Genomic DNA, 19,735 nt, shown 5'->3' with positions numbered 1-19,735 from the left:
ATTACAACTTCAAAAGTGGTCCGGCGGAGGACCACCTGCTGTGCCAGGGAACAGTCATTCCCTGGTGCAGCTGCACCACAATGTAACATGCTGAGCAGGAATGGCGCAGTCCCGCTTAGCATATTACGAGTTCCGCCACCGAAAGCCATTTCATGGCAGGAACCCCGCCATGAAAAGGATGATGGTGGAGGAACAAAGGGGGACCTACAGGGGACATACCCCCCCGCACCCCCCAATGGGGATATGCACATGTGCCCCCTGTCTGTATTTCACCAAAATTGCAGCACTGCACAGATGTCGCCGACCATGCCATGCTGCCTCTTTTTTTCCCGTCCCCATTGTGGTGCCTGTTTTCCAGGCATCACCATGGGAAAGGCGAATGACCGTCCGCCTTCCACGAGTTCAACTCATAATAAGGCGGGTGGTCCCTGCTCGGCTTTGGTGCAGCTGTGTTGGCATAGATCCAGGGCAACTGCCCCAAAGTCGTAATCAAGCCCTTAGTTTTTGTAGAGGAAAGAGGACGAGAACATCCGCAGCACAAAGGAAACAAAGTTGCGCATCAAGTGTGATATGGAGGCCAGTCCCATGCTCCCTCAATTTTCAATCAAATTTCACTTATCCAATGCAAGGTTGTTCAGCTCAGTTCTTAGTTTGTTAAAAATAAAAATAAATATAAGTGCAGGTTCCACAGTTTTTCTTAGGGGTCCTCTGCCAATTTCCAGAAAGGTCAAATCACATGGCTGCCTAGCCTGGATTCGACCCCACACCTCTTTCTTTCACCACCCTACATTTTTGGTCTCTCTATCTCAATCTTGCAGGTTTTTTTGCACTCCTTCTTTCTCCCCGAGTTACTACTGTCGTATCATTCTCTTCCTTTTGCCTTTTCTGCCTTCATTTCTCTTTATCAGGGCCGAAGCCTGATGAAGAAATGTAAGACTTAGTCTCAAAAAAATAAGTGTTGTATCTGAACAGCCCACACAGAAGGACACACAAGATTTGCCTGCTGCGGGGAGTAACTTATAAACTTATTAAACACATCTGAAGCCACATGTCATAAAAAACACATTTGCCTAAAGAATGGATCTAGCCTATGTCTTTATGTCTTTAATAGTACATACTAGTCCACTAAACATTACAACCAGTCCATTTAACCATTCACCTATTCACCCCCTTTGTGTCTCTCCTATAAACGAAGAACAGGTTGGCTACACACTGATTTTGAATTAATATGTTTTTAGCACAACAAGAAATCTAGATCCAGTTGCAAAATCGTGTTATGAATGTTTATTCAAGCTTTCATTTGGTACTAATTGACTGTTGGATGCAGACTGAGTGAACATTTGGCTATTTTTGTTTGCTCCGATTTCGGAAAGATTAACATATATTTTGAATTTAGTTTATATCAGGAGGGTGTTAACATACATCCCATCAGTTTTAGAAGAAGAAAGTGAGAGATTTAAAATAAATAATCGTGAGAATGCATCGTATTGAAGCAGAGTCAATTTCAGGCAGGAGACAGCCAAAATAAAGCGATTTTTGGTTTAGAAAATCAGGAGCCTGCCGCCTAAATAGGGTTTATTGGCAGAGCTGAAAACTGGTCATAATTTCAACTGTGTTCTGATCAGGTGCTCCAAAGCATGTCTTGCTCGTGGCCACGAAAATCTTCAGGCTGTAGCCGAGCATACTAGGAGTACCCTGACACGGGCATACATTTAATCATAGCAAGATTTACTATTATATAAAATAGCAGGAACTCATGTAAAACATACCATAAACAGATGTCAGTCACTTTAAATATTCACAGGCGTTCTCCATGTACAGCATATACCTCAGCGGCATCAGCATGCTTTCACTACTGCTGGCTTATTCGGCTGTTTCTGGTGTCAATTATTCCAATTCTATCAAAAACATATGTGCATTTTATTTATCTATTTAACTAAAATAATTCCTGCCCACATACTCATGCTCCGCCTGGGAATAATTTCCATATGGTTTCAGAGGTTGAGATGGAGAAAGAACCATTTGAAAGCTGCAATGAACACGGAAGGAAACACAATGGCAGGTGGCAGGGGCGGCTCTAGGCTCATGGCGGCCCTGGGCAGGGAGCGAAGGTAGGGGGCCCCGGAAGAGGGGGTCATGGTGGAGCACAGAGGCCAGTGAAGAGGGGGGGGGGGGTGGTCAGGGTGTTTGGAAGTGGAACAGAGCCGGAGGCTGCCAGAACCCTGCTAGGGGCTGCCACGCAAATATGTATCCACCCTCAGAGGATTATTATATTAGGGATATATATTGGAGTGGTGGCCCCTGGGGTTTGGTGGCCCTGTGCAGGTGCGCAGCTTGCACATGCCTAAGGCCGCCCCTGCAGGTGGAGTCTAACTGGCGTGTTTCTGGTGCAGGCACACTCCCAAAAAAGTCAGGTGCAGGCTGAGTGTAGGGGCTATAGTTCCTCTAGTGCACCCTCCTGCTCTGGCCATCTAGCACATAACATAACCTGAGGACATACCAGATGCAGGGTGACGCCAGGCAGGCAGGGAGGCACCCCCATGGGCAGATTTCAGTCTGTTGAAACCCCCCCTTGGCCCATGCCCCATAACTCGTCCTTTTAAGGTGAATGTGCTGCATGCCTGCGAATAAACGGGAATTTCCCTAAATATTTGAGGACTGACATGGGAATAGTGAATCATCCTTTCCTCAAATAGTCAATTTTCATTGGAAGCATAGAAGTGCTACTACTTCTGGTAATCAAGGGTCAACTGGGGAGCTTCAACAGTTATGACACTGGCAAACATGGTTTCCTAGCAGCCATGATCAGAAGAGGGGGGTGATATAGAGTACGACAGGTGGTTGTATAGCGGATGGTCGTATAGCGGATGGTCGTATGGCGGATGGTCGTACAGCGGATGGTCGTGCGGTGGATGGCCTTCCAAGCCTCCAGATCGGCAGAGGCCGGAGGATAACTGTCCGCTATACTTAGAGATTTCTGTCAGGAAGGCAAGGATCTCTCTGCTTTCACTGGAGCTGTTGGGGTGAAATATCCACTGAAGTCACTGAAGCTTTGCCAAACTGGTGCCAGATGTGATCTACTAGCTCGGCAAACTTTTTGTTTTTCAAGAATAAACTCACAAATCAGGAGTGTATTCTTAAAAATCAAAAACTCAATGACCCCAATGCACACAGAGGTTTCCCCCATTACATGGGTGCCATTATGTGATTTCCATGTCTATGACCACCATGTCTTCCACGCCCATTTTGGCAGGGAAATCTAGTGATGGGCACCTGACCCTAAATAGGACAAGCTGATGGTTGTGTGACCTGTCAGACCTCTGGCAGATGGGCCAGAAATGTTTCATAAACATCGTTTACCACAAATCCGTTTCCCCACAAGCAATTACAATGTGATCGCTACAACGACTGCGTTGTAACAACGCATACCATTACTCCGCAAGTCTGAACAACGACTTGTGGAGGGGACGGAAGGTGTTGGATTTAAAATCGAACACCTTACCTACTGTTGCAAATACCGGAGTTGGAATAGTAAATTATACTATTCTAATATCCAGCACCCCCCCTTAGAGCAAGTCGTTGTTACCATTTGTGGGGTAATGGTATGCGTTGTTGTAACAACCACGTTGTAATTGCCTGCAGGAAAAAAGCATACGTAGTAAGGAGGCATATTCACAATTTTCGACAGTGGAGCCAGCAGAAGCTTCACTGCTGGAAACCTAGCACTTCCCCAAAGTCTGAATTGAGTGGAAGAACCGCAAATTGAGTGGAGCAGGAGTTTGAAGAATTTTATGCCCTCCCTATCGAAGAAATTTCCCACCCTCTTGCATTCTGCCTCTTGCTAAGCAAATTATTGCCCCCAGTTTGGGGGATCTCAGATTTTTGCAGGTTAATTTTTGAAGCCAGATGCCGAGCCAAACGTAACTTGCTCTTCCGTGAGGGGTAATAGTGAACGGACTGGATCTGTAAGAGGCACCAGGACATCATCAGTATACATATTGGTTGTGTGCATCTGATTCCCTGTTCTTATCCAGTGATCTCATTGGATCTAACTCAGTTTCCCAGGGAATCCATGTACAAGGCAAAAAGAAGGGGTGACAAGGGGCAGCCCAATCTTGTGCCCTTTGTAATATGAAACATGTCCGTAGTGACTTCATTAACTGCGACCCATGCAATTAGATCCCTTTAGATACTGAGGACCATTGTGCAAAACGTTGGGTCGAAGGTATATGATCCCAGTGCCTTCACAAGAAATGTCCAATGTACCCAGCCAAATGTTTTTTCTGCATTGACTGATAAGGGGAGGGCTGTATTCCTCAATTTCCTAACACTGTCTATGATTTGGAGGATATGTTTGGTATTTCTAAACAATCACTCTCTGGTCTTTTTTCTTTTAAATTCACACCAACATAGGTCCTTTGATAAATCCAAACAGGTTCTTTTATCTAATATGATAAGTTGATCAATTTGATCTTTTATTATTCGTACTGTATTCACACTTTTGCATTGATGATGCAAAGATTCAACGCACCCGATTGCAAGAAGGTAAAACAGGCTCTACTGCACCTATCTAGGTAAGAGAAAGGTCATGATAACCGGGGTGGCGGTGCCCCTCACGTCCTTTGACCACGGTGACACTGCACTTGCTGTAGTAATGATTGCTCTGCCCCAGCACTAGTGGACTGAGATGCTTCCAAATTTAGAAAGGTTTCCTGTAGACATACCTTCACTATAGTCAATACCTGTGGCATGTAGAAAATATTGTTTTATCAATTAAGTTATTTAACATAAGATTACTGGGTGAAATAAAACAAATTTAACTGAGCGCAAAAAACACCTTGTCACAAAAACATTGACACCAGACGCTATGTCTGTGTTTGAAATTGATTTATACTTCTTTAGTAAATAAAGGGGAATGACGCATGCAACTGTTTTTAGCTCTTATTTGATATGCATTATGGCCTATTTTTTACTTTTAACCCAGATAGTTACCACCGACTATTGCTGGTGTGGGTCGCTTGGCTAAAACTGGATCCAGCACTGCTTGCACTTGACTCATGTCATGCTAGGCGCTAGTGATAAAACATGCATAAAAGGCATTTACATCAATTTCAAATCTATTGCTTCAGTCTAAATCACCTTGTCAATGTTTCATCAGTGCAATCTTGTTGAAATGTATGGATGTGAAACACTTCTACAAGGGGACACATGTTAAATACTGCATTATCACACCTGCCAGCAGCGGCCACACCTTTTTTGACGGTTTTTGGGTGTGTTTATTGCCGATGCTGAATATTATTTCAAAAAAGCATTGGCAAAACCAGTGGCTCAACAAGGTCTATTGGATTTGTCATTGATTATTTGTTGTGCCAGTTAAAATCTTAATGAGTGATTCTCCATCATTGCAGCAAAATGTTTGATTTTTTGACATGAGTTGTATTTCACATTTTTTGGTGATGTTTCCATGCAAGGCATTTGTATTTCCAAAACTGTTCTTTTTGTACTCACTTTTTCTCCGTCTTTACGGGTGTTTCTGGATGTTTTTCAAATTCTTCCTTCTCTGTATATATCACGTTTTCTGCAGTGAAAAAAAAAGTGTATTTAGACTGTGTAACAATATTAAACAATCTCTCCTAAACTTTTTCTCACTTGAAGTCTGAGTTCAAGAATTGTAGGTTTTTGGTAAGAGCATCTAATAGAGTAAAGGCTTTGAAAAAGCAGTCGAGAGGCATTTGCTCCATTGGGTCTTTTTATCTGATGCATTTATTTTTATTTTGTATTTAATATGTGTATTTAGCTTCATATAGTTTTGAAGCATGTGGAAAAACCATGAGATGCTAACACCTATGATGTTGACATGGGCGAGGGACTACTTCTACACCGTATTCACCATTTCAGAAATCAAATGTATTGGTTTTTATACAGCGCTTTGCAAGTGGTATGAAAGCATTATATAAATAGCTAATAGAATATAATTACATGCTATGTAAATACATCTGATGTATCCCTACGATACACATGGTTGCCAAGTGTCACTAGTCACCCTCGTGTAAGCAACTCTGAAGCACCCTTTGTAAAGCGAAAGGTTTTTTGTCACAGACTGGGTAAACCTTTCCAAACTTTCCAATCTATTTTGACAACTCAGGCTTGGATCAACCACTGATTTCAATAAATATTTCCTTAATGTGTGAAGTAATGGTACATTTTGCTTTTTCTAAAACAGGAGAGTCTGACTTAAGTCACAGAAGACACCATATGTTTAGAATACCCACATTAGATGAAATGAAAGGAAAAGGGATTTTATTAAGCGCAGCAGCTGCCCTGAGGTGTCCAGGCGCTAGGAACTAGGGTAATACCTTCCAGTGAGTCGGTCCGGAGATTAATCTAGCTTAGTTAAAAAGAAAGGTTTTGAGCTGTTTACGGAAACTCAGCAGACTGGGATTAGGTCTTAAGTAGAGGGGGAGTGTGTTCCATAGTTTGGATGCATAGTAGGAAAAAGACCGGCCTCCAGCTCTAGATCTCCGGATCCGGGGGACTTTCGCCAAAAAGGCGTGGGATGAGCAGAGTTGTTTGTTGGGTTGGTAGGGAGAGATCAGAGAGTGACTGATTTCTGGACCAGATTTCCAATATGCTTGGTGGGCAATGCACATAGATTTAAATTTGACTCTTTCCCTGACAGGGAGCCAGCGTAAAGCTCTCAGCCCAGGCTTTATCGGGATTCTACGTGGAATTCCAAGCAGTGTGCGTGCTGCACAATTCTGAATCCGCTGAAGTTTTTGCAGACTGTACTCGGGCGCCCCAAGGTACAGGGCATTACTGAAGTCAAGGTGGGATTGGATTAGGCCTTGCATTACTATCTGCTTGGCCTCAAAAGGAAGAAGCAGGAGGATTTTTTCCATCATCCTAATGAGGCCAAAGCAGGTCGCTGACAATTTAGTTGCTTGCGTATTGAAGGTCAATGATTTGTCCAACTACACCCCAAGACTTTCTATGTTGTCTTTGGGAGTGGGGGGTACGCCCAAGCTCATGGGCCATAACAGCTCCACGGTGGAGGGGGCTGATGGGCCAAGGAGCATAAGCTCAGTTTTATCTCCGTTGAGCTTCAAGCAGGACTTCGTCATCCAGCTCTTGACCTGTTCTAAGCATGTTGTCAGGCTGGTCTGTGGTTGGTGGCCAGTCTTTCGCGCAAGGGAGACCACTAGCTGAGTGTCGTCCGCATAGGTAATGATCTTAATACCATGCGGACGGACGATCCCAGCCAGCGGTCTCATATATGCATTGAATAGCGTAGGGCTCAGTGATGAGCCCTGCGGCAGCCCACAGCCCAGAGGCTTGCTTGTGGCTTCTCCTGATATTCCTAGGCTAAAGAGCACATACATTTACATAAACTGAAGCCAAATCTGGCAGGGCGCTCTCGCTGTCCAGGACCCATGTAAACATCCATTTCTTAGCCATTGGAAATTTCACCCTTAGAAAGTGCTCCTTTACCATGCTTAGCATCCAAAATGTAAATAAATCTGATTGCATTGATCTCTGTAAATTCGAACTATTACTCTCCTTGCAAATTCCACTTGAATAGCTATGCCGACTTTGTCGGCTTCTGGGCATACAAGATTATACAACAGCAACTAGGATATTGAGAACAGATACAAGGAAATCTACAGCGTTTGCAGTCTCACGATTTCTGTTTTGTATGTGGGGATTAAGATGTAAATATATGCAGTCCAGTGATCCTGGTTCTATTGTAGCTTGACTTGCATATATTTTGTATGTAAATTTGCTGCTCATGCTGGGATGATTGTATTAGTCTATTTATTTATGTATTACATTTAGTGTCAAATAAAGAATGTATACAATAAATATCAGTTTTGAGGGGTCACAGCTCAGATTCACATCATCTTCAGAAATCTAGTGAAGATGTAAATATTACACACATTTCTAGATGGAAGAATGCGTCTTTAACATGGCAAGGATTTTATGTTTATTTTGTTTTGAGGACAGCTCTTTCTCTCAGGAATGAGGGGATGCTCCCTTAAGTGGGTTAAGGAAATTGTAGGAAATATTTTGATTAATTAAAATGTTTGCTTGGTGTACTGAGTGTTTTGAATTAAAAACGACAACACTGCACTTTACAGAACTAGGTTTTCGTGGGATCGGCCCGACTAGGTAAAACTGACGTCATCTTGAATTTCAAACATGATCTAGTTTTCATCTCTTACTGACTCTGCATGCAGCGAAATATGCACTAATAAGGCTGTCATTGTTTTGCATGTAGCTAGATTTGTACTATCGCATCCGATGACGTTAGTTCAGAAGAGTAGTAATTGAATATTCATTTAAAGGATGTTGTTGGGATAGTGTTTGGTGATGAGGTTTTTAACTTTTTATGTGATTTTTTGAGGCCATGTAACATTTTGCTAACCGTATGCTAAATTATCGATTTTCACTGTAAAATTTATTAGAAAAAAGGCTCATTCTGGAGGTGAGCCAGACTTTGGTCTGGACTCTGAGTCAGCCTAAACTTTTTGTCTTGAGCCTTGATGCTGCTTTTCTCTTTCTTAGAGGACAGACTCATATTGATTTACTACACTTAGAATGATTTGCCTATTTTATTTGAGGGAGACCGTATGTCTGATGCTGCATCTATTAGCTTAAATCCCAGCCTCGTCTTAGCAACTGATTTCTGCAGTTTACTAAACTTTATGCTAATTCACTATATATATTATATAGATATCTATATATATATATATATCTATATATATCTATGTCCGAGTTTCTTTGTTGGCTGGCGAAATTCTGGTTCAGCGCATTCGAAAGCGGAATACCTGATATCTATCTATCTATCTATCTATATATATATATATATATATATATATATATATATATATATATATATATATATATATATATATATATATATATATATATATATATACATACATACATACATACATACATACATATATATATATATATATACATACACATATATATATATATATATATATATATATATATATATATATATACAGTCCAATCCTTAATCTCTTTGTGCCTTGTTCACAAATATATATATATATATATATATATATATATATATATATATATATATATTCAGACTAACCCTATTTTGCCTTCTGTAATATACTTATACACTTAATACACCTTTATGGTTTCTATTCGGTCCTGTCTCAAGGTGGGTTATTTGATTAATTATGTTGCTTGATTTGCCAACCGAAATGTAACCTATGGTGGGGCATATTTCCTTATACTGTTTTGAGCACATCACTGCCTCATTCCTGAGATGGCGCTTTATCTTTAGATTATCTGATAATATAGTGCCAACAAAAGGCAGAGGAATTAATGTGTCCTCATGTAATGCAACTGGTGCTATGTAAAGCGCTCTGATACCCGATTCGGGTCAAGTTTGCGCTATATAAATCTCTGAGTAAGTACGGTTAAACTAAGTAAGCGTGACTCCCAACGGAACCATTGTTTTTCTCTTATATAAAACTCTGAAACAAAACAACCAGATCCGTGAAAGCCAACACTCTGGGATCCTGGGCTGAGTCATAGTAAAACATTTCTTTGTAAGTCTCAGGGTGGTGCTCTCCCCTCTACCAAATGCTGGGCGCAAATAAGAAGTTGGTTAAGAAAACTACTTTTAAGGAGCCCCTCATGCCTAGTGTGGACTCTCACCACCTTGTTGGCACTACAGTTGTCCTCTCTCCCTGTACTTATTGCACTTGTCTGCACAACCGCAAGAAGCAAAGATGCAGACTAGCCAGGGCTGACTTGGTCAACAGTAACCAAGTTAGGTTACTTGGACCATATTGGAGGGAGTGGACAAACATATTTTTGACTTTTAGCGTCCTTTAGTTCTCATTTAAAAACCATCTATAAGAATATCCCACCAACTAAAAACCTTGTTAAGCAGATTTTCAAACCTTGAGCTTCCTTTTTTTCTTCAGGTTTATTTGTCTGGGCTTCCACTGTTTTGACTGACTGGAGGGTACAGCATGCTAAAAGAGAAGGAGAAGGGGTCAAAAAATGGCTCAGGCCCTTAACCTGCATGCAACATCTAGCAGTGTGAAGGACAGCACTGTAGCGGTTACCTTGAGAAGATGGCTTGGCCTTCACGATGTAGAACATGATGATGAGTACGATCGCCACGGCCATGATGAATATTGTCGACATGGCAATAATGAGAGCATTGGCCAGGTGCCCCTGTCCGGGAAGCTCTGCTAAGAAGACAAAGATTAGAGTCATCTGACCTTAGTTTTTAGTCAAATCCAATTATGGTGGTATGCTCAGTACAAGGCAGTGAGTAAGTAAGTACATATTTATTGCATGATTAATGAAAACCTCTGCAATGTAAATCATAATAAAACACCTTTTCAAAACAGATAAAATCAACTCATATTTTCATAATAATACGATCTGTTAAAACCCATTTAAAATGGCAAGTGCGTATGTTGCTTCAAAGCAAATAAAATATAGTGTCTAAAAGTGTGATACGGCCTTAGTGTGCAATGAGAAACCTTAAAGCACCTTGCACTACAGGTGAGTAGTTGCGCTTTTCAAATCACTTGATTGATTGATTTTAAAGTGCAAGTGTCTATTCGTAAAATCTATTTTTCTAAAAATACAGAGAATACAAAGCAGTGGTAAAAAGGTTCAAGCACGATTTGAAGAAGGTTGACGTTTTCATATATATACTGCGCGCCACTGGTTACGCTTCCATAACAGCGATGTTAATCAATTTTCCTTCTTTGGCATTGACAGAATTCCTGCGAACCCGAGAGGGGGCAACAGACTTAAGCAGCTACGTGTCCTGGAATCCCAGTACATCATTCGTCGGGATTCAAGAAACCCCTTTGGCCTGAATGAGGATGAGGAGTTACATGTGCATATTGGCTGAAAACCCTATGTTAGGCCTTCACAGTTTACCTAACCCTTGCACCTGACCCTCATCTCTACCCTTTTTCCAGCTGTTGTGTTTGCAACGTCCAACTCACACCTTCCTTCAGAGAGGGCTCTCTCTGTCGATAGATGTGGAGTTAGGAGCTTCACATTAGAGCTTTGACTAGACGACCCCATCACGACCAACAAGTTCAAGCACATGGGGTAGCTCACACCTGATGAGCAACCCATCACTACCTCACTTTGGCTAAAATTTCCCTCATTCCCTCGTTTGCACACTACCTTACCCCACGTTTTAACTGCACAATCACACCCAAATTTATACCTTTGTTGTAGGTCCTGTTAGGCTCTGAACAGATAATATAGGGTTCACCTCCTGCACTATTCACAGTGCTAAAAGATTGATTTTAGCACCTTTTGTTTACATCTAGCCATTTCCCTGGATTGGCTTTTTAAGCCGGGCTACCCCCTCACTCCCTATGACCTAGCCCCATCCCATAGGACATACGATTTCGGATATATTCTCTTGGCAGTTTGTTAAGTTATATAGAAAGATTGGCCACCTGGCCGTGACATAGAATTTGTCCTGTGTGTAAACTCAATTTCTTTTCCCACCTTTCTCATGATTAAATGTACTGACCAAATGTCAGATATGTAATAGATTCTTCTTGCCAAGAGACAACAAACGGCCACTTGACCTCCAAGTTTGATGTTTTTTATATTGTTGTACATTTGGACTCGATGTGGTGCAAATATGTAGACACCTGATCTAGTGCTTAGAATTTGGCCACTTAGCTGTAACACAATTGAATTTATTTGTTTAGTGTAAATATTTAATTTACAATTGCTTGTTTATTTATTTAAACATGACAATGTCACTTACATTTAATTTCAAGCACCAATGTTATGCAGGCCTTTGCACCACTGAGTCTTTCTTTCACTTCATTTGTAGTCTTCACGACTATTGTAGTTCTAATTGGGTTGTGGTCCTATGTCAGTTTCCACTACTCCCCTAGTGCACTTTAAAATGGTGACTGTGTGTTTATGTGGCTGGCTAACGAAGATGACCGCATGGTCGAAACGTGTCGCCAATTAACGGACCCTGGAGTGCGAGTCTTCTGTGTTTCCTGGGACTTTACTGTGTGGGGGACCCCTTCTAACGTATATATATATATATATATATATATATATATATATATATATACTATAGTAGAAGTGATGGACAAACATTTAAATTGTCATGGGAAAAGCTCAATACCAAGCTATACTCATGGAGAGGCCAAGGACTCTTGAGTGGAGATGAATTGAAATTTTTAAAAACGAATCATCCGATAATCCCGGTGTTCTATCTAATTCCAAAGATCCATAAGGATAGTATTAAACCACCGGGAAGGCCCATTATATCGGCCCGGGGTGGGACATTTGAAAACGTGTCCCGCTACATTGATCATTTCCTTCAAGACTTTGTAAAATCCTTGCCATCCTATATCAAAGACACTATGGACTTTTTGCAGAAAATTAAGACAATAGTGTGGAAAACTGAATATCTTTTAATCACACTAGATGTAACTTCTCTCTACACAAGTATTAACCATGTTGATGGTCTGGGGGCAGTCAAATACTTTCTCAGCAAAAGACCAGTGTGTATGTTGGAGCATAACAAAATGTTGATTGAGATGTTGGAAATGTGTTTGAATAATAATTATTTTCTTTTCCAAAACCAAATGTTCCAACAGTTGAGAGGAGTGGCAATGGGGGCCTGCTTCTCCCCCAGTTACTCATGTTTACACATGGGGCTGTGGGAGGAGCAGGTCCTGGGTAAAGCCTTTGCAGAGGTTATGTCCAACAAAGTGACAGCATGGTACAGATTCATAGACGATCTCTTTATAATATGGAAGGGGTCGTCTAGTGAAGCTGAACAATTCATTGAAGACATTAATAACAATGAACTGAATTTGAACTTCACAGGTACAATAAGTGACAACAAGGTCAATTTCTTAGACGTAGAAGTATACGTAGAAGGAGGAGAACTGCAGACCAAATTACATCGTAAGGAAACTGCAGGTAACACAGTCCTCCACGCGTCTAGTCAGCACCCCAACCATCTAATCCGAAGCATCCCGTATGGGGAGATGCTGAGGATTAGAAGAATTTGTAGCACAGATGCTGCCTGTTCAATAGCACAGAATGATAGCAAAACAAGGTTCCTACAAAGAGGCTATGCAGAGAGTTTGGTGCAAAAGGCAATGGAAAGGGCCAACAAAGCTAATATTATTCCCACCACAGAAGCAAATGTGGAGGTAGAAAATATAGCGACAAAAAACGCTGGTAGCCAACCTAGACTCATTACTGAGTATAGTCGCCAACATAGGCAATTACAGAACATTGTCAGAAAGAACTGGCCTATAATCACAGGGGATCCTGTGATAGGAAAAACGGTGGCGATTTATCCAGCGATAACTTATAGTCGTGCCAGATCCATGAACGACATGCTGGTAAAGAGCAGCCCAGAAGTATCAATTAAGGATAACTGGCTCAGAAAAAGCAAGGGTTTCTTAAAATGCGCAGTGTGTAAGGCATGTACCATAGGAAAAAATAAAACATCATATAGGTCCCCATTTAGTGAAGCTGAGATTCCAATTACTAAAAAGATAACATGCAAATCGGATCATGTTATTTATGTACTGGAATGCGGTTGTGGGCTGTGTTACGTGGGTAGCACTAAGCTACAAGTGCACAAGCGCATACTACAGCACATGAGAGCGGTAATTAATAAAGATGAAGCTTACCCTGTGGCAAGACATGTGAACCTATGCCACAGAGGAGATGTGAACTGCCTCAAGTATTACGCAATAGATATGGTGCCGCCACTACGTAGAGGGGGCAACAGGGAAGCTTATTTAAGACTACTTGAAACCCAATACATTCTGGAGCTGGACACCAAGACACCAAATGGCCTCAATGCGACGGAAGATTTGTACACATGTCTATAAGTAACAATCATAAAATGACATTTGTTATAGAGCTGTCCAGAGATACATATGCCCAATGGAAATTCGGGCAAGTGAGGTCATCAAACTAACAAACATCAAGTACTGCCTTGTTTTAACACATTTTAGTTTAATTTGCCACTATGGTACACTACACAACTTTTTCTTTAACATAGGTACAGGATTAATATTGATTTCCCAGGCAGTGTAGTAGCAGTAATCCATAAGTCACTAAAGCCCACTTGGGCAATGTACAAACCACTCTCCCTTATGATATACCCAAGTCCAGACCGAATAGAGTTTAGTGGCCAATATTTGCACTTTATTTGCCAACTTTGCACACAATAAAACCGTTTTTATCTAGTGTAATAATTATGAATTCAATGTATTATACATATGTGTTCAGAAATTCCGATAATAACGTAAATACGTGTGTATATACAATGAAATATTGTTGGTGTATATAAGTGTCATTGCTGCTAAAATGGAGATTGTTTAATGTTTTATATCTGCAACTTTGCACATATTTATATATATTTTACATATTTTATCTATTTATTGTGAATTTTGCACATGTGTCTGGAGTTTCAATAACGAGGGAGAAGTCAACAAAGATACCGTAAAATAATGAAAATGTTAATGTAAAAATTCTATAACATACAGATGACGGTTGAAAGCTTTGGATTAGGCAGAAGTATGTTGTTTATTTCTATAGGCCTGGGATCATGTGATCGTTTCCTGTACTTTAAAATCACGAGGTGAATCACGACCATGTCATGTGATCAAGGGCTCCAGGGCCCGAAACGCGTCATGGCGGACAAGAGGTTGCACAATAAATAAAAATATGCGCTGAAAATACCTGGTTGGGTCCGGTTCGTTATTTTATCTCCAGTCCAGTTTCCTGGTGTAAGCAACGAAGTTCTTGGCATATATATATATATATATATATATATATATATATATATATATATATATATATATGTATATATATATATATATATATATATTACCTACTGGCGATAGCCAGTAGGTATATATAGTTAGGATTTTTTTCCTATGGGATTTTTGAAAATTCTATGTCGAATAACTTTGGCGTTTGAGGACAGAATTGGCTGAAATTTCCAGGAAAATGGAACATTTTGTTTCTGAGCAGCCCCTGAAAATTTGGGGGGGTTTCGTCAAGGGGGGGCCGAGAAAAAAGGGGGGTCCCAAAACGTGTTTTTCCCTTGCAATTTTCCATAGGGCGGTTGGCCTCACTTTTAGCCTGAACGGCTGAATGGATTTACACCAAACTTGGCAAAATTGTAGGGACTGGTAGCCCGATGTGCCTTTGCTATGTCTCAAGATATAGGCTCCAGTGGTTTTTACGAAAATTAACTTTGAAAAATATATATTGGGCTACATTGGTCTATATATATGTTGGAGCCCAAATGTAGCCCAATGTAGCCCAATGTAGCCCAATGTAGCCCAAAGATGGCCACCAGAGACAAAAAAAACAAATGTAGCCCAAATATCAGCCAGATGTAGCCCAACTATTGCCCAATGACAGAATGTCCCAGAGTGTTCTAAAGAACAACTAGAGTGCTAACAGTCCTACTTATTACAAAGGTATGGCACACCTGAAGCCATCTTGATTGGAATAAAGTGGAAACTCTTAAAACATTTAATTTAAAAAGGAACAAAATGAGGGGGTTCATTTTGCCATAGAAAGTATGATTAGCGAATATATGACGAAATCCCGCATACCATCAGTCCGCAAAAAAAATCCCGCATGTACTATTAGGCCGCAAATTAAAATAACGAAAACTTTTAGAACGAATATGCCTTTAGCATACACTAAACAACTAAACTACCCTAAACCCTAAAACACTACCCCCAGCATGACCCTACACTACACAAACAGTACAACACTACCCTAAACCCTAAAACACTACCCCCAGCATGACCCTACACTACGCAAACACTACAACACTACCCTAAACCCTAAAACACTACCCCCAGCATGACCCTACACTACACAAACACTACAACACAACCCTAAACCCTAAAACACTACCCCCAGCATGACCCTACACTACGCAAACACTACAACACAACCCTAAACCCTAAAACACTACCCCCAGCATGACCCTACACTACGCAAACACTACAACACTACCCTAAACCCTAAAACACTACCCCCAGCATGACCCTACACTACGCAAACACTACAACACTACCCAAAACCCTAAAACACTACACCCCAGCATGACCCTACACTACGCAAACACTACAACACTACCCTAAACCCTAAAACACTACCCCCAGCATGACCCTACACTACACAAACACTACAACACTACCCTAAACCCTAAAACACTACCCCCAGCATGACCCTACACTACGCAAACACTACAACACTACCCTAAACCCTAAAACACTACCCCCAGCATGACCCTACACTACGCAAACACTACAACACTACCCTAAACCGTAAAACACTACCCCCAGCATGACCCTACACTACGCAAACACTACAACACTACCCAAAACCCTAAAACACTACCCCCCAGCATGACCCTACACTACGCAAACACTACAACACTACCCAAAACCCTAAAACACTACCCCCAGCATGACCCTTCATTACGCAAACACTACAACACTACCCAAAACCCTAAAACACTACCCCCAGCATGACCCTTCACTACGCAAACACTACAACACTACCCAAAACCCTAAAACACTACACCCCAGCATGACCCTACGCAAACACTACAACACTACCCAAAACCCTAAAACACTACACCCCAGCATGACCCTACACTACGCAAACACTACAACACTACCCAAAACCCTAAAACACTACCCCCAGCATGACCCTACACTACGCAAACACTACAACACTACCCAAAACCCTAAAACACTACCCCCAGCATGACCCTACACTACACAAACACTACAACACTACCCTAAACCCTAAAATACTACACCCCAGCATGACCCTACACTACGCAAACACTACAACACTATCCTAAACCCTAAAACACTACGCCCAGCATGACCCTACACTACGCAAACACTACAACACTACCCTAAACCCTAAAACACTAGCCCCAGCATGACCCTACACTACGCAAACACTACAACACAACCCTAAACCCTAAAACACTACCCCCAGCATGACCCTACACTACGCAAACACTACAACACTACCCTAAACCCTAAAACACTACCCCCAGCATGACCCTACACTACGCAAACACTACAACACAACCCTAAACCCTAAAACACTACCCCCAGCATGACCCTACACTAAACAACCACCACAACTCTACACTACACTAACACAACACTACACTACACAACACTACACTACACTACACAATCACTAACCCACGAAAAAATTAACACAAACCCACTTACCTCTCTCGTCATCGTGGTTTTCACAACGCAAATGCATTTACCATACATGCCTTTAAAACGTAATTCTTTGTAAAGGCATGCGCGATAAATGCACATGCGTTTTGAAAAAATGCGGGATAATGGTATGCGAGGTCAATGACCTTGCGGGATAATGGTATGCGGACTGAAAGTCTGCGGGATAAAAAATGCGGGAAAATGGCTGCAAACCATGATTAGCAGCAGACTTCCCTGGTGAGCACTAGCTTTACTACAGTGATCTAATGAGCAACTAGAGTGCTAACATTCAGAATTTATGGCAAATGTGTGAAACATCTGAATGCCTTCTTGATAGAACCAAAGTAAACAAGCATTGAAAATGCAATAGATCTCGCCCTCGTTTAAGTTAAAGCCATTCTGTTTGTAATGAGGTGGCTTTTTAGCTTTGCTTTTATTAGTGTTTTTAAAACTTTCATGTAAATAACATGCATATGTATGCATATATGTATATGTATGCATGCATTTATATTTATATAGATATGCAGATTATATATGTTTATATATGTATATTACCTACTGGCGATAGCCAGTGGGTATATATAGTTAGGATTTTTTCTCTATGGGATTTCTGAAAATTCTATGTCTAATAACTTTGGCGTTTGTGGACGGAATTGGCTGAAATTTTCAGGAAAATGGCACATTTCGTTTCTGAACAGCCCCTGAAAATTTGGGGGGGTTTCGTCAAGGGGGGAGCCGAGAAACAAGGGGGGTCCCAAAACACGTTTTTCCCATTAATTTTTCCATAGGGCGGTTGGACTCACTTTTAGCTCGAACGGCTGAATAGATTTACATGAAACTTGGCAAAATTGTAGATATGGTTTGCCCGACGTGCCTTTGCTATGTCTCAATATATGTGCTCCAGTGGATTTTGAGAAATTAACGTTTAAAAAAAAGATATATCTGTGACAGCGCTCCGGTTAGCGCCCCGGTTTGCGTACCTGACGCGTAACGGAACTTCGCGAAGCGAAGCTGATTGGCTCTCCGGTGTCTGTCAACATTCTAAACAGTCCGGAGCGGCCGCCATCTTGTCTCGCGGTACGATCGAGAGACAAGATGTGGTGAAAAACGAAGGGGGAAATGAAGGAAAGGGGGCAAGGTAGACCACTCCTGACCCCCTATGATTGATGAGGGGGATATTAAAGTGCCCCGCGGGGCAAAAAAAAATAAATAATTTTTTTGCAATTTTACGCCGTAGAGGAGCGTCCCGGTACGCGAACCGGGCAGCTCACCGGGCAGCTAACCGGGCAGCTAACCGGCAGCGTAGCTTTCAACATTGTAAACAGTCCGGAGCGGCCGCCATCTTGTCTCTCGGTAGGTTCGAGAGACAAGATGTGGTGAAAAAAGAAGGGGGAAATGAAGGAAAGGGGGCAAGGTAAACCCCTCCTGACCCCCTAGGATTGATGAGGGGGATATTAAAGTCCCCCGCGATTTTTCGCAGTAGAGGCGCTTCCCGGTACGCGAACCGGGCAGCTAACCGGCAGCGTAACGGGAGTCCGCCATCTTGTGTTTTTGGAGCGTCCGGTTCGCGTACCGGGTAGCGTCCCGGTAAGCGTAACAAGGGGAAAACCAAGAGAAACAGTAAAAAAAAAATTAAGGGAATAGATTTCCAGCAAACTTGACAAAATTGTAGGGACTGTTTGTTTGATGTGCCTTTGCAAGGCCTCAAGATATGTGCACGTGTGGATTTTGTCTAATTAAGGTTAAAAAAAATATATATATCTGTAAGCGTGCTCCGGCACGCTTACGTTACGGGTTTTGTTTGCGCTGCAGAGCCGATACGTCACGGTTATGCGACGCGTCATGAGGCGTCTCACGTGGCTACGTGATACGTCACGTAATAAAGAATATATTTTACAGCTATAGATATTAGCTTTTAAAAACCAATGAAATTCACTGAAAAAACCATAGGTTATAGACCATATATAGTTAGGAATTTGCATTTACAAAACCTTGAAAATTCACTGAAAAAACCATAGGTTAGAGACCATATATAGTTAGCTGGACATTTTATTGACATAAAACCAATGAAATTCCATATATAGTTAGTTGCACTAACTATATATCGCGCACCCGCAATCCACTGCTGATGATGTCACATATTACATCATTCATGACATGGTCAGTGACATCACTGATGACATCACTGATGACATCTCAAATGACATCACTGATGACATCACTGATGACATCTCAAATGACATCACTGATGACATCATGACACACCAATACCAGTTACTACATACGCACTCACTGATTCCTACGTCTACACTCACATTCACTCATTCACCCATACAATCGCTCATACATACAGTCACTCATTATTACAACACTATCATATGCACTCATACACCTATGCAGACACTCACACACTGCCACTCATC

General features: G+C 41.5%; 1 protein-coding gene across 6 annotated transcripts in view; it reads right to left on the bottom strand.

Annotated features, from left to right (window-relative positions):
- EDAR (ectodysplasin A receptor) overlaps window positions 1-19,735 on the bottom strand; it is a 494,038-nt gene that overhangs the window by 50,905 nt on the left and 423,398 nt on the right. For 5 of the 6 annotated variants that reach the window (XM_086934280.1, XM_086934284.1, XM_086934283.1 and 2 more), the window contains 3 exons: window positions 10,116-10,244; window positions 9,948-10,022; window positions 5,509-5,578 (listed from right to left, as the gene is read on the bottom strand). In XM_086934280.1, the coding sequence (XP_086790406.1) occupies window positions 5,509-5,578; window positions 9,948-10,022; window positions 10,116-10,244 (274 nt within the window). The remainder of the gene's footprint in view (window positions 1-5,508; window positions 5,579-9,947; window positions 10,023-10,115; window positions 10,245-19,735) is intronic. The other variant, XM_086934281.1, reaches the window with a different exon arrangement.

This window comes from Lissotriton vulgaris, chromosome 8 (genome assembly GCF_964263255.1).
Source record: "Lissotriton vulgaris chromosome 8, aLisVul1.2, whole genome shotgun sequence".
NCBI classification, from domain to species: Eukaryota; Metazoa; Chordata; class Amphibia; order Caudata; family Salamandridae; genus Lissotriton; species Lissotriton vulgaris.
The sequence above is the reverse complement of the archived record's forward strand: the minus strand, read 5'-3'. Positions and strand labels throughout refer to the sequence as shown.